Below are 15,117 nucleotides of genomic sequence, written 5' to 3' on the forward strand. Positions count from 1 at the left end.
AGCTCCACATGCCCTGCCCTTTCTAATTGCTCTCTTTCTTCCTAAAGATCATCTTAACGCCCCCACCCCCATAAAATCCTGAATCACTTTAGTGGTCCTTTTCTCTAGCTCCTCGAGTTTCATTATGTTTGGGCAGGCAACTGTCATGCTTGCTAACAAAGTGCCACAAATGTTCAGGCTGCTAGATAAGGGAGAAAAACTCCCAAGCATTAAGAGAGTATATCTCAACAATTTCAAACTGCTTCAACTTCCATTGATTCAGTAATCCTCACAACTGCCTTGCAAGGCGGGCCAGCAGGACTTCATACTGCAGACTGGGGCGCTGAGGAAGTAAGAGTGGCCTAAGTCCACCTACCGAGTTTGTAACAGAGGCAAGATTTGAACAGGGGATAACAGCTTGGATAACAGGTCAGGACTCTTTGCCACTTCTCTAGATCAGCTCTGAGATTTAAACCAAGGACCCGCTGCTTTGCTCTTGCTACTGGACAAACCAGGCTGACAACAGCTGGGAGTATAAAAATAAGATATTTACCTCATTGTATCAGTTATCAAAGAAAAACAAAACAAATCAAAGACAAAAAGCAGTGTAAAAAAACGAACATACAAAGCTCAGGGCCGGCCTGACTGCTGCACACTGCCGTCCAAGCACCGCCCTCCTGCACCCTTGGGGTGGCAGCCTCCTTCTCAAGCAGGGAGGAGCAGCTGCCTGGGGCGGCAGAAGCATCTCTGGCTGCCCCCGACAAAGTGGCAGAGTTGGTTTGCCTGCTTGTGCAAGGCTTTCAGTTGAGCTTCTGGTCAGTGTCTCTGGTGGCAGAGTACGAGTAAGCTTTGCCCAGCACCAGCCGGTCCCGCAGGAGCTTGAAGAAGGCATAGTAGTTGCTGAAGAGGATCAGGGCCAGCGAGATGGTCTGGTGCCACTTCTCTGACACCATCAGCGAGTAGAGCTGATAGAAGATGACGGCTCCTTCGAGGAGAATCAGGATGTTTAAGATCCGCAGGGGTTTGCTGAAAAAGAACTGGACGGCCAAGAGATGGGTGAGGCATCGGCGATTTCCTGGGAACTGCCCAGGCTGGCCTTCCCCAACCTGGTGCCCTTCCAGACTCCCAAGTTCCCATAATCTTGACCACTGGCTGTGCTGACTAGGCCTGATGGGAGCTGTAGTCCAAAATATCTGGAGGGCACCAAGTTGATGAAGGCTGGCCTAGACTTTTGTCTGCAAGAGGAGTGGAACCTTGCTCTTTTGTTAAAATGATTAAATCTACTTAAGTGAATTCGAAAGTAAATGCAGGTGTGTACACCGATATGTTCCATTTGAATCTGGAGACTACCTTCCAACCTTTATTGCAGTGATTCTCAAACAGTTCATCAGGGGTTCAGCAATGGCGGACAAATGTCCTTGAACTCCAGCCACTACTGATCATTCCCTGCAACCTGCAGCCATAGAAGAGTGTTGGGTGTTTTCTAGGGTGCACCCTCTATCCACAGGAGACCAACTGTGCTGGTATTAACTTTTGAAGCCCTAAAGGGGATGTGAACAGGTTGTCTTCACCTTATGAGCTTGCCTGAGCATTAATACTGGCCTCAGAGGCCCTTCTGTCTCTCTTCTTTGGTGCCTGGGCAACTGGCAGGGGCTACAGACACAGCCTTCCTTGGCTGAGGTTAAGACAAACTCCTTCTCTCTCTCTCCATCTTGAATTCTCCATGCTGAATTTTCTGCTCTTTTAATTAAACAGGCATCAGTTTAATTTCAGGGCATCAGTTCTTCTATGCTACCTGTTGCACTGCTATGATTTCACCTGGGTATAGTAACATTTTATTCTTATTCTTTCTCTTTCTTTCTTTCTTTCTTTCTACCTACCTACCGACTCCTCTTCAGACATTCTTCTTTCCGTGTTATGTGAGAAGGTTGGGGCAGGGGAAACAGGGGGAAATGTGCCAGTTCCTCCACCACCTGAGTATCTGTGCTCTCGCCATGAGGCTGGACAGCAAACTGTACTCAGAGAGGCTGCCTGGGTATTTCAGAACTCTGGAAAAACAAAAGGTTTTGAAAGCAAAGGGAGCCTCCGTGTGCACTGGGGAGCTGCTGATTCACAGAGGGTGGCAGGAATGGCCATGAGAGCACAGCTTAGCACCCTCATCCCTGCAGACCCCTTCACATGCTTACTTAGGCCAGAAAGAAATGCCTGAAGAGCCATGGTGGCTATGTTCTATGTTGGAGGTGGCATGACTCTGAATACCAGTTGCTGGGAATCACAGGCGAGGAAAAGTGCTGTTGTGCTCAAGTTCTGCTGGTGGGTTTCTCACAGGCATCTGGTTGGCCTTTGGTCTGATCTAGCAGCAAGGTCCTTCATATGTTCTTAAAAGTACCAATCTGGCAACCAGGCAAATTTATGCATTTGTGCCTGCTCTCTAAAGATCTGGCTGCAGAATGCGGCTCCTTTAGGCAGCCCACCAGACAGAATGCATAAGAGTGCCAACACAGCATAGCGATTAGTGTGTCTATGCTCAAAACTCTTTGACCCAATCACTCTCTCTGTCTCAGATTAGCCTACCTCACATAGGGGTTGTTGTGAGGATAAACGGGAAGAGGTTCTACCTTGAACCTCACACCACTGGGCTCCTTAGAAGGATGTCAGCTCACTCAGTCATACATTCATCATTCTGTATTGGAAAAGAGCAAAAGCTTACATGAAACCGGAAGTGGGAGACATCTGAAGGCACAGCCACGTTGTAGTGGCCGACGGCTTTGTACACATTTTTGCTGTGTTTCACTAGCACCCCCTGCGGCCACATGCATTCCTCGGTCCACCTGAAAAATAATTTAAGAGGCACCTGAGATGGAAGGAGAGAGATGGGAAAACTTCATAGACTCAGTACCACTGTGTGCAATGGTGAATAGTCCCAAGGAAGAACTCAAGAGAACTGCAGATCAAGTCATTGATATTTTGGACTATAATTCCCACTAGTCAATAAACAAGGGCACCAGCTTAGAGAAGGCTGTTCTAACCCATCTACCCAGACATGAAATTGCAGACATGAGCTACTCCTGATAGTGCTATTTCAGGTGTGGGTGTGCATGTCGTGTGTGGAGAACATCTTCCTTGGGCTGCCAGCTATTTACTTTTATGTAAAAGGTGTTGAAATCTCTTATCATCATCCCCCCTTTTAAAGCCTTTGAAGCCAGAATCCAACAAGGGCTATGCCTGCCATAAAAGCTCCCCAGGCTAAGTAATGGCAGGCTTTGAATACCAGAGCCGGGGGGTCAATGAACAGTGGAGATCTGCTGCCTTCATGCACTGCTGGTTGGGCTCAAAGCAATATCTGGTAGCTTGACAAAAATAGGAAAAAAGGACCCATATGCACAGGATTTGGGCCAGATCAAATGCTGGCAACCCAATATTTTCACCCTACCTGCTTCTGCTATTGCTTTATGTGACCAGGTATGCCAGGATGAAAAAGGAAGCACTCATTTTTACTGGTGTGTGTATGTTTCTCACTTTTGATCTGATTCGGCTTCTGATACACACCTTAAAGAAGGCATGGATAGAAGAGCAAAGGGGTAGTTGTCCAAGGATACCCAATGGTGTCAACTGGTGCTTTTCAAGCGGTGTTCTTTAGAAACCGATTAAGGCTCAGTGAGAGCAGGAACTTACACAAGAGGCAACTTGCTTATCACACCCTGTGTGTCCCAAGACACCCTCAGTTTACTCAGACCAATGTTGAGCTTGCACATAAGCTACCTGCATCCTGCCCCTACCTACCAGCCCCAGACATGTTTTTAGAAAGAGTATGGGAGCCATGATCAGAAATCTGCTTACTGATGCTGTAGCACATTGGAGCAGAGTGCTGGGTCAACCTTCTGCCAGCAGCCTAGGTGGGCTGCAGCCTTGTGGAGGAGGTCACAGTAGCGGGCTGGCAGCAAATGCTGCATGAGGATGACAGAGGTGCTTATGGAAACCAAGAGGAACAGCTCACATGACCATCGCTTGTCGTAATACTGGGTATTCTGTAGGAAAGCAAGGCGGGAGAGAGAGCATGCAGATGTTAGACAGGCATGGTATCTTTAGAGCTGGCCTTTCACCTCCACAAAGTAAACCAATCCAATTTGCATCTACCAAGAGAACTGCTTTTCTGGGTGCAAGGCAATGAGATTGTGAGAACGTTCTACAGCAGGGATGGCCAACTCCTGGGCCACTCTATTTCATGGGTGGTGGCAGAGGAGGCCAGAATGTACAAAATTTCAAAGAGTTGCTAGCTACTGACACCATTTGCTGCCTTTGCCTAAACAAAACACACTCATGCAAATCATCTGTGGCCCAACAGGAACGAAGACCACACCTGTACAAAAACAAAAACCCCAAATTCTGAAAAGCTGCAAGCCTGACTACCTGCTTTAAAGAGCAAGTAAATAACGGGAAATTCAAAGGCAACAATAACAACTTTTGTTTCCTTCCAGGTTGCCACCCACAAAAGAAATGTTTGTGTTTATTTATGTTTCAGTTTATGTGTTTGTTTATTACATTATCTGTTTTGTCAGTACTTCATTGTGTGTAGAAACTAGCTTGCTGTACAAAGGTAAAATTTGCATTTATCACTCGCCCACTTTTGCCTCTGGCCCTGCCCACCACTGGCACGAAGCCTCTGAAAGGTTCCTCAGAAGGAAGTGCGGTCCCTGGGTCAAAAAAGTCCCCCCTCAATTAGATTTTGTGCTGCAGAGGCAACTCACCCATTGTTCACATACCTTCACAAACCAGACGGGCACAAAGGCCACATAGTATGCGCTGAGCATGGAGCTCACCAGCACCTCCTTCATGCGCCAGTTGAAGTCCATCTTCAAGTACTCCACCTCGTTGCGGATCAGGTCCGGGGAGAGACAGCAGGCGTGGGTGGGCATGGCTTCCATGCCATACAACTGTCGGGTGTGCTGCTTCCAGGTCTCCTTCAGAACAGATAGGTAGTCCTTGCCCCTTGAGCTGACCTCACCTGTGTCACGGGGGCCAATGTTGGCCACTTGGGAGAAGAGGCCAGTCTTGCGGAAGTCGCAGTTTAACTGCAGGAAGGGGACATACATGCCAAACCTGGGAAGGACAGAAAGAGAGGGGCTCTGAAATTCTCACTGTTATTACTTATTTGCCCAAGGCAACCCAAAGCAACTTATAATCATATGAGAAGGGTTTTCTGGTACTTACGGATAGCACAAGAACAAGAGGTTGAGGAGTGAGTATGTTCTGAAGAGGTGGATTATGGATCGGCACAAACTCCAACCTGCCCCAGTAAGGACAGCAAAACGAGTGATCACCAGGAAAACAGAGCGCGGAAGAGAGACTTTGCCAGTATGAGAAGCCTGGGAGGAGGAAGAGGAAGATAAGACGAGTCTGGCTTGCTGGATCAGGCCAAAGACCCAAGTAATTCAGCATTATGTTTCAACGGTGGCCAGCCAGATGCCTGTGAGAAGCCCACAAGCTCAGCAGCACTCTCATGTTCCCCAGTTGTTGGAATTCCAAGGCATCCCACCTCCAGTACTGAAGGCCGTCGTCATGACTAGAAGCCACTGATTCTCAATGGATTTGTCCAGTGCTCTTTTAAAGTCTCCCAAAGTGGCAAACATCACCCCATCTTGTGGGCATATAATAATACTAACAGTAAATTTTTATTTATACCCCGCCCTCCCCGGCCAGAGCTGGGCTCAGGGCGGCTAACACCAATAAAATTATAATAAAACATAATGCGGGGGGGAAACCCAGTTTATTAAAATATGGGTTAAAATACAATTTAAAATGCAGCCTCATTTTAATAGTAGCCTATAAATCATATATTCCCTCTCCCTGTGGGGAAAAATCAGCAGTGCTTCAGAATTCCTAGTTCTAGGGTTGCAGACTCTAAGCATATTCACTAAGTCCCAAAGAATTCAAAGGGACTTAGTTTTGAATAAACATGCTTGGGATTGCACTTTTATGTGCCTTAAGCCAAACATCCACTAAGGGCTGCTTTACTCCATCTGTGGTCTCTCTGCACCCATTAAGACAGGTGAGGAAGGCCATGCCTTACAGCCTGGGGTGAAAGGACATAGTGGGTCATGTTTTTTGGAACTCTCTCCCTACAGAAGCTCACCAGGGCTAATCCCTGCTTGCTTATGGGAAGCCAGTAATAGACATGTCCACTGGAATAAATGGAGGCTGCCACAGAGCACACCTGCTCTTTACAGAATAAAGAAAAGCTGAAACAAGTACAGGCTTAAATACAGGAAGCGAGTAACCCCCCAGACAGGGTGGGGGGCTCCAGGCCTCTACCTCCTTCACCTCCTTCACGATAGCACCAATCAACCTCCTTGCCAGAACAATGGTTGTCACTGCCAGGACGTTGAAGTCGATGAGATGAAAATTCTGTAGAAAGAAACAGAGGACTTGATTGGTCCACAAGCTTATAGAAAAATGAAAATGGAGAGGCTCCCATGGGCCACTGGGAAACATATGAGAAGTTATAGCAGAAAAAAAGAACCCACCAAAGATCCAATGTCATGAAGACTAAGGGCAGGTTCACTCACTCCAAGACTTACTGCTTCTCTGAGCTGAATTCCACTTGTTCCGTTCCCCCCCCAATTTCTAACTCACATGGGTGAATGTTCTATGACCATAGAACTGGAGAGGTTTGTCTCACAATACCCACAGCATTAGGATACTGCCCGCCACCACCTGCAGGCAAGGAACCTTTGTGGACCTGCCTAATCTGAAAGAGGTTGGGAGTGCAATCCTAGAATTCGCAGAATGAACCTGACCTTCTTGGCTATTCCATGCAAAGTGTGCTCCATGATGCTTCTGGGCACTGGCAAATGCCTGATCAGATCTCTGAAGCCAGCTTTGCTACTAGTCATAAATATGAAATGAAGCAGCTGTTTTCACTTTTTGATTATTTAATGCACATCTTTTACAGCAAAACTTGTCCTGTTATAACATGTTCTGTCAATAGGTGTCACTGTAGATTCCTGTTCAAGGAAGCAGTGCAAGGTCTTCCTCTTTAAGAAAGCTTTTAGAGAATAATAAAAAAGCTTCAGTGTTATTTTGTGTGTATATGTCTATACTATACTTTTCTTGACCTTATCAATGTGATTTTGTGATCTTGCAAGTGAGCAGCAAGATATCTAGATACTCACCAACGAGGTATGGGATGGAGGGTGTGATGGTGGGTACCACCACACTGTTTTGTAGATGTTGATGTAGTGGACAAAGAGAGCGATAAGGTGGCAGAAGAAGAGCTGGAGTTCAAACAAGATGCTCCTCTCAATGGGAAGCTCTGGGATCTTGCAGTGCTGGAGGGGAACCACTGTCTGGGTTGCCAGAGGAGGGCTGGAAAGGCCCGTCCCTGAGCCACTCCTACAGGGGAAGAGGGGCGGAAGGAAAAAAGACAGCTCAGAAAAACTTCTGAATGCATCCACCCACTTAAGAATTAGGCCTGAAATTGCTAACATGAATGTGCTACTTTTTGTACCAATGTATTGCATTCTCCCAATTTCCCCTCCTCTGTGTCATAAGCAGCCCCCCACTGCATGCCCCCTACTCTACCTGTCTTGCCCTCCCTTCAATGCCACTATGGAGCACTTTCCCAAGGCAAGAAAGGGTGATGTGCCTGCATTGCCAAGGTCTTACAGCAATAATAATAATAATAATAAGAAGAAGTTCTGTAAATCATTTGCAGCGCCTTTTTGAAACTCATGGCAGCTCAAGACAAAAATAATTAATAATAATAATAATAATTTATTATTTATACCCCGCTCATCTGGCTGGGCCTCCCTAGCCACTCTGGGTGGCCTCCATAGAAACCAAAAATACACTAAAATATCACACGTTAAAAACAACAGAATCAGTCATGGCAGCATACAGTATCCCAGACTGGACTACTGTAATGCTTTCTGCAAAGGGATACTTCTAAAGGGAGCCTGAAACTTCCAGAAATTCGGCCACCAGACTGCTTGTGGGCCTAGGTGGTGGCTGCAGTAGATTCAACACTGAATTTAGAGCATCAGTAGTCGCTAAAGACCTAAATGGTTTAGGGCAGGGATGGAGAACCTGTGATCCTCCGTAAACTGCTGGACTGTAACTACCACCATCCCTGAGCACTGGCCACACACACAGAGGCTGCGGTTGATAGGAGTTGGAAGTCTAACAACATCTCAAGCACCACAGAAAGATGCCTCAGCCCTGGCTTAGATGCACAGCATTGGAAGGCTGCCCTACAGCTATGTAAGCATGACCAGGCTCTTAAAAAGGTATCAGCCTCCTCCCACTCTAGCCTCCCACTAAGGTCAGTCAGGCTGGTGGGTGCCATGTAGACCTCCAGTTTCACATGGCAAAAATTCTCATATTGCACAGCAAAGGGATTTAGAGGAGGGCCTGACCTAAATGGGACACAGTGAAAGTGCTCTCATTGGGAGTTGCAGTCTCTATGAAATGCCAAGCATTTGCAGTGCTTTTTCAAAGCTGACAGTGTTTCATGCTTGAAAAACCCTAACAGTCCTGCAAGTTAGGTCAGTATTGCTACCACCATACTGCAGGTGGAGGCAGTGGTTGATGGATACAGCTAGTGTGTTTGTGGCTGGGGTGAGATTTGAATCCGCATTTCCCTTTTAGAGAAAGGGTCATAGCTCAGCGCTAGAGCATCTGCTTTGTTGTACAGAAGGTCCCAGGGTTTGATCCCTGGCATCTCCAGGTAGCGCTGGGAGAGACCTGTCTGAAATTCTGGAGAGCTGCTGTCAGTCAGTGCAGACAGCACTGAGCTGGTTGGACCAATGCTCTTTCTTGGTGTATGGCAGTTTCCTATCAACTTTTCTAAGCCACTGTATACAGGACAAAAGAAGTAGCTAAGCTTGATGAGCTGTACTGGGTCAACTTTGGGTGCTGGAGGAGCAAGAGAGAATTCAGATAGGACAGAACTCTGTATCAGACAGAATGATCCAACAGTCTCTGGGGGTTCATGCCCACCTGGTACGGGAGCGCACGCTGGTGACTGAAGAACTGGTGGAATGGCCAGCGCCCCCAGTGGCTCCAGTTTCACAGAGCGGATTGCGGCAGTAGGACGTCCGGTTAGGGCCCCTTCTTCCCCCTGCCATAACCACCGATAGTCAAAAAAGGTTGAGCTCTCTCATCAAACGATTACTTTGGTTTGAAGAACTGGAAATGTTAGGTCTGGGTAGTCATAGCAATTCCTTAGGTATCTGCAAAACATCACACAGTTCTAAAATTTCCAGAGGAATTTGGTACACACACTGACACAAACCCTTAGTGTGTGAACCCTTAGGCTTCACAGAGATTCTCTTAGTAATCATTACAACAGCCCTGAAAGGTGGATCAGTAACAGTACTCATATATTGCGGATTCAGGGCTGAGAGTCAGAGGCACACCAAAAATTGTTTAGTGTCTTCATAATAGATGAAAGACTGGAACGAGGAGCTTGAGCTTTATGTTACACCAACATTCTTCACGTATAATCGTTTCAATAGCTAGTTCTAGTATAAGTAAGCCCTTTAGAAGTATTAGGATGTCTTCACGTAAAATAGCGCATGCCATGGGGAACCAAACAGCGGCCAAACAGGTGCTCCACTGTAGTGTGTCCCCTTCTCACAGACGTGTCTGCCTGCCTTACAACACAAATATTTTTAGTGTGTACAATGCACTCCCTAGGAATGAGAAGCTGGTGTCTAGACATCAGAGCTGTGTCTAAAAATTCAGTGTTGGCTCCTAAGAATATCACTTTCTCTTCCTAGCCCTAGTTATTAAGGAAGGGAAGGTTCAGCAAAAGCAGCAGTGGTGTAATGGAGGACGTTTCTTGATCCTGGGCTCAAATCCTCGCTCAGCCATGAAACAAACAGTGATCTTGAACCAGACCCTACTGGGTAACCTATTTCACAGAATGGTTGTAAGAATACAATGGGAGAAAGGGCGGTGATGGTGGAGGAGGAAAAAGATGTATGCATGCTGCCTTGAGTTCCTTGGGTGGGGGAATGAGATATAAAAGTGGCAATAAATATGATCCATTTCCAAGTACCGTCCCATTTCCCATTTGTAAGAAAAATCACCAAAGCAGCTTAGAATTTTAAAATAATTAGTGCAGTATAAAAATGTCCATGGCAATAAACATTTACAACAATTACAGTAATTTTAATGCTCAGCAGCGATACAATGAAATAAAATGTCCATGAACAAAGCTTTCTAAAAGCACAATGAGATGAAACTTATTTTTGCTGCTTGCCAAAAGGTAGGCACAGATGGAGCCAACCAAACCTCCTTTAAGAGAGCATTTGATACTCTTGTGTAATCGACCCGCCTGCCATACTCTTCGTGACAGAAGGAGACCTCAGCAAAATACTCATCATTGTTTTCCGAGGGCACTCTACAAGCCCACCTCCCCAAATCCACTTTCGCCCCTACTACAAGCTAGCACCCAATGTTGTCATTCCATTCTTTGGGAGAAAGTTACAGAAGAGCACCCAGGGACACACTGGGAGAGGGGCTAACTCTACTTTCTAGTAACCCCCTAGCCATTAAGAACCAAGCCCTCTCCTACCTATGTAGCCCCACCCTGAAATCCACTCTTCGGTGACATCAAGAGTATGGAAACGCAGTAGGCACTGGTTTCTATTTATGGAAGGAATAAAAAGGGGAGGGTCACAGTTTTTGGTGGAAATGTGCTTTGCGTGCAGAAGTCCCAGTTTCAACCTCCGGCATCTCCAGAGAGATCTGGGAACGACCCCTGCCTGAAGTCCTAGAGAGCATCTGCCTGTCAGTGTATACCAGTGTTTCTGAACCAGGGGCCATAGAGCCCCCTGGGGGCCCCCAGGATTTCCCAAGGGGGGCACAGGTGAAAATCGCATAAGTTGGGGGCCACAGCATGAGGCTAGGAGGCCACAGAGGGATGTGAGTATCAAAGGGAAAAAATCCTGATCGGCTGGCTATCTGCTTGGCCAATCACAAGTGGGTAAGAGGGAGACCCACTAGGGCCTAGAGCTCCTTTCTGCCATGTATGCTTTCTTGGAGCAGTTCTGGTTTGTTTCCAGCAGAAGAGGGCAATCACTGAGGCTCCTGTTTTGACCAGTAGAGTCTGCGATCCAAAATCCCCAGGTCAGGTAAGTGCGATGGTGGGGTGGCAATGGGTAGAGCTGGGAGAGCTGGAGCTGCTTGTTGATGTCGTCAGTGCTGTGCCCAGTGGCAGCCTGAGCCTGACTCTGCAAGGTGCAAGCCACCCCAGTGCCTAGCTGAGCAGGGTCGCCTGGTGCTGCTGACTTGCATCTTGTAAATAACTAAGTGTCTACTGAGCTCAGTTGGCCTTACTCCCAGGTAAGGGTGTGGGGGGCTATAGTGTTTTATCTAGGCGGCCAGGGCTCCTTCAGATGATAAGGTACTTTTGCACCAGGTCAGTGAGGACCACTTGCTTTTTTAAATTCTCCCATATATACAGAACTCCCTGTGCACCTTTCCTACATTGCAGGGGGTTGCACTAGAAAGATGATCCTTGGGGTCCCTTCCAGCTCCATGATTCTATGTTTTTCTGCTTCAACAATATTTCATTATATTCCTATCATTTTATGTAATTGTATTTGTATAAATTATAAAAAACTACAAACAAAACATGTTCTATTTATAAACAAAACATTTAAATAGCTACCTTTCTACCAGTAGGATGGGAGGGGAAGGGGATAGCCAGGATTTTTGTTAAGGTGCAGGCTTTTGTTAGGGGGGAGGGCAGAACTTCATATTTGCATTGATTTTTACTTATGGGGTGGGCAACTGCCCCCCTGCCCCCTCTTGGTTATGCCCATGAGGGGCCATAGGAAGGAAACAAGGTCAGAACGGGGCCATTGTTGGGAAAAGGTTGGGAAACACTGGTGTACACCACTGGGCTTCAACTGGTGCTTAAGGACCCACTGGTGGCTTATGGCCTGGCCTAAGGCATACTTATTCTATTTATAGATGTATTTATATCCTATCTTTTATATGCTGAAATATCAGGGTGGAACAAGACTTCATTAGAGCCATGGCAAAACAATCATTAAAATGACTGGTGAGTCAAAAAAAAAGCTTCCAATAGCTGCATTAAGACTAAATAGTCTTAAAGAAACACCTAAAAATCAAAAGGAAGGATGCTTGCTGAATCTCTGCTGGAAGAGTGTTCTGCAACATGGGACCAGCAATGCAAAATGCCTGACTTCTAATGGAGGCCAATTGGCCCTCTGTAACATGGTGAATGGCAGCAGCAGCAACACTATCCCTGTACAAATTGGTAGCATAAAATGGAAATGTGGGTTCTCAAACACAGGGACTGAAGAGGTTGAGAGCTATTGGTGTCAATATAACAGAGCTGGATGGACCAACAGAATCAAAGACGTAGAACTGGATGGTACCCCAAAGGTCATCTAGCCCCCTGTAATGCAGAAATCACAATGAAAGAATCCCTGACAGATGGCTATCCAACCTGGAGAGTCCACCATCTTCTGAGGTTGCCCATTTAACAGTAGTTTGAGACTCAGAACTAGGTAGTCACAGTGTGTTCCTAACATTATACATCAGGTCTGTGCAACCAGCGATTCTCCAAGCCAAACACAGCCCACAAGCCATGTATTGTGGCCTGCCAGGAGATCACAGTCACCAGGAGTCCCCACATGCACCCCAGACAGGCATCAAACCCTCAAGGTTTTATCACACCCCTCATTTGGCACACAGCTAAAGAGCTGGGTTTGGCTTAGTGGGCCAAAGCTTGTGTGCAGGGCTGTCGGTTAGTGCAGACAACACTGAGTTAGGCGGACCAGCTTCTGGCTCTGCCTAAGGCATCTTCGTGTGACAATAGCAATAAACTAACAGCTGCTGCCTGACGTGCTCTGGTCCATGGGGTCACGAAGAGTCGGACACGACTAAACGACTAAACAACAACAACAACAGCTGCTGCTGACAAGCAGGGATAGTTTGGCAGTTACTCTGAACAGCACCTGGCTCGTGCTGGCAACACGGGACAAAATGGCAAAGAGCAGCAGGTCCAACATGATAAAGAATCAGAGGAGTGTACAAAGAAAAAGTAAAATGTTGGAGAGGTGGTGGTGGGGAAGCAATGGGAGCCCCTGCCATAAAGGGGCAGACCTCCTGGTCCCTGTAAACACACAAGACCAAAACTTCGAGCAACCACTGTAAAGGAGAGAGAAAGCAGGGGAAATGCTTGAGTGTGTCTTTTTCCTTCTCCCTCCTTCTCCTATTTTCCTTTTGTGCCAGGCCATTTAATTCTTAAAAGACTGAGGACAGGGACAGGGGACAGGTCTTATCTGGAACACTTGTAAGCCACAAGTGGGAACCGCCCCCATCTCCCCACCCAGCTAAACAGCGAGCGTAAAAAACTATGAAACACAGATTCTGTGGGTGGGGCGGGGAAGTTCAGGCCATGTGGGGGGTGGGCAACCAGGGGGCGCGGATGGGCCGGGCGTCAAGGGGGCGAGAGGGGGCCGCGCGCGGCAGGAGGGGCCAGCGACGGCGGAGGGAAGCCTGCGGACAACCCCCTCCTTCTCCCCGCCGCCTTACCCATCTCCCGCAGGCGGAGCTCGGTCGGAACCGGGTGGTGGCGGCGGCGGCAGCAGCACCACAAGCAGCGAGGAAGAAGATGGCGGGCGGAGCCTCGCGTTCTTTGCTAGGGAAGACGACGGCATCCGACGAAGGACAAAAGGGGCGGTGGGGAAAAAGCATTGGCGGAGGGGGCGGAGTCAGTCACGTGGCTCGTTGGGCGGGAAGAGCGGCGGGGGCCTCAGGCCGCGTCTTCCTTGGGCGGCGGATAGCGCGCGGCTTGATGGAGGGAGGCGGCCCTTCAAGCGCGCCAAGAGCCGCTGTCAGTTCAGGGGATAGCTATATGTCCGCCTCTAGGACCCGGCGCCAGCCGCGTGGGACCTTCAGGCAGTTACTGGACTACAACTCCCATCATGCCTCATCGCTGGTGAACCACTTCTGAGGAAGCCCGGAGACCTCTTCGCCCCTGCGGGGATCCTAACGGGCGTCTGCTGGAAGCTATTGTGTACTCGCCACATGCTACGTGAGGGGAAAGGATGCGTATGTGGACCTCTAGCTGCCACCGGCAAACATGGACAAAAGCCACTTAGGATGGGAGTTGAAGCCCAATATCGAGAGCCACCGCTCCTAGCTTACTTCCACCGACTGCGGGCTCTCCTCAGCCGAACCTACGTGCCAGAGCTATTGTGGGGCTTAACTATGGAGAGGGAGAATAACGGACACCACCTTGATCTCCTTTGCAACAGTCAACCGGGTCCCTACTGCCCACTAGTGGGTGTTTCAGAATTCCATGTGGGCGGTAAGGGGTTCTACGGCACATGTTACTGCAGCACTGGTGGGCGGTAAGGAAATTTTACCCTCAAGTAAGATGCATTAGTGCGTGGTACGTATAAAAAGGTTGACTACCCCTGGTCTAAGGAGTACTTCACACTTGTATTTTTCTAAGGCCTTTAAAAACCCCCACCCTAGTGCTGACAATTAATATTGTGCATTCCACTGACTCAACCCTTCCCCTCATGTCATATAAGCACACACACACACAGTGGGGTTTTTTTTGGGGGGGGAGTACAAAATAATGCCCCCCCCTTTTTGCTGCCCGATCACAACATTGCAATAGTGCTGCTGCACGACAATTTATGGAGGGGCCTCTGCTTGCTTACCACTATCACCAACTGCAGCATGACAATACGTAGATACATGAGAGGCCAGCATAGGACTGCTGAAGGGGAAGCGTCAGCTAGAGAGAGAAGGCAGTCATTTGATAAAGCATGCCTAAGAAACAGGTTTCTTTTGGCTGAGGGTCATTATAGTAGACTTCATAGGCTCTATCACTCCAGAACTTGGAAGGGTAACTGCCTTAATGAGCTATGTACTTCTAAAATGAGAACAGCCTGCAAGGCAAATAACACACACACCACTGAGCTCTTACACCTTTTTGTAGACACGGGTGGCACTATGGTCTAAACCACCATGCCTCTTAGGCTTGTCGATCGGAAGGTCACCAGTTTGAATTCCCAAGACGAAGTGAGCTCCTGTTGCTCTGTCCCAGCTCCTGCCAACCTAGCAGTTCGAAAGCACACCAGT

General features: G+C 47.8%; 1 protein-coding gene across 4 annotated transcripts; it reads right to left on the reverse strand.

The window, feature by feature from the left end:
- Positions 1–506: 506 nt before the first annotated feature.
- On the reverse strand, positions 507–13,840 carry TMEM39B (transmembrane protein 39B). 4 transcript variants are annotated; one of them, XM_083511619.1, is made up of 9 exons: positions 13,555–13,840; positions 8,977–9,209; positions 7,152–7,371; positions 6,301–6,384; positions 5,191–5,345; positions 4,743–5,079; positions 3,820–4,007; positions 2,690–2,810; positions 507–1,016 (listed from the first exon to the last, which is right to left on the reverse strand). In XM_083511619.1, the coding sequence occupies exons 2-9, from the start codon at positions 9,102–9,104 to the stop codon at positions 780–782; spliced, it is 1,470 nt and encodes a 489-aa protein (XP_083367745.1). In that variant the 5' UTR covers positions 9,105–9,209; positions 13,555–13,840; the 3' UTR covers positions 507–779. The 4 variants fall into 4 exon arrangements, with proteins under 4 accessions (XP_083367745.1, XP_083367743.1, XP_083367746.1 ...); XM_083511617.1 differs by having other exon boundaries at positions 6,292–6,384; positions 13,555–13,707; XM_083511620.1 differs by having other exon boundaries at positions 8,977–9,097; positions 13,555–13,679.
- Positions 13,841–15,117: the final 1,277 nt, after the last annotated feature.

This window comes from Podarcis liolepis (genome assembly GCF_965112155.1).
Source record: "Podarcis liolepis genome assembly, chromosome: 7".
NCBI lineage: Eukaryota > Metazoa > Chordata > Lepidosauria > Squamata > Lacertidae > Podarcis > Podarcis liolepis.

What these genes read in the sequence shown, in the direction of transcription:
- TMEM39B (XM_083511617.1), bottom strand. Translation starts at nt 9,104, where the DNA reads ATGGCAGGGGGAAGAAGGGGCCCTAACCGGACGTCCTACTGCCGCAAT. An exon ending in AGCGTGCGCTCCCGTACCAG is followed by an intron (nt 7,372 to 8,976) that starts GTGGGCATGAAC and finishes CTTCCCCTGTAG; the next exon opens with GAGTGGCTCAGGGACGGGCC. An exon ending in TGCCCGTCTGGTTTGTGAAG is followed by an intron (nt 4,008 to 4,742) that starts GTATGTGAACAA and finishes GCTTTCCTACAG; the next exon opens with AATACCCAGTATTACGACAA.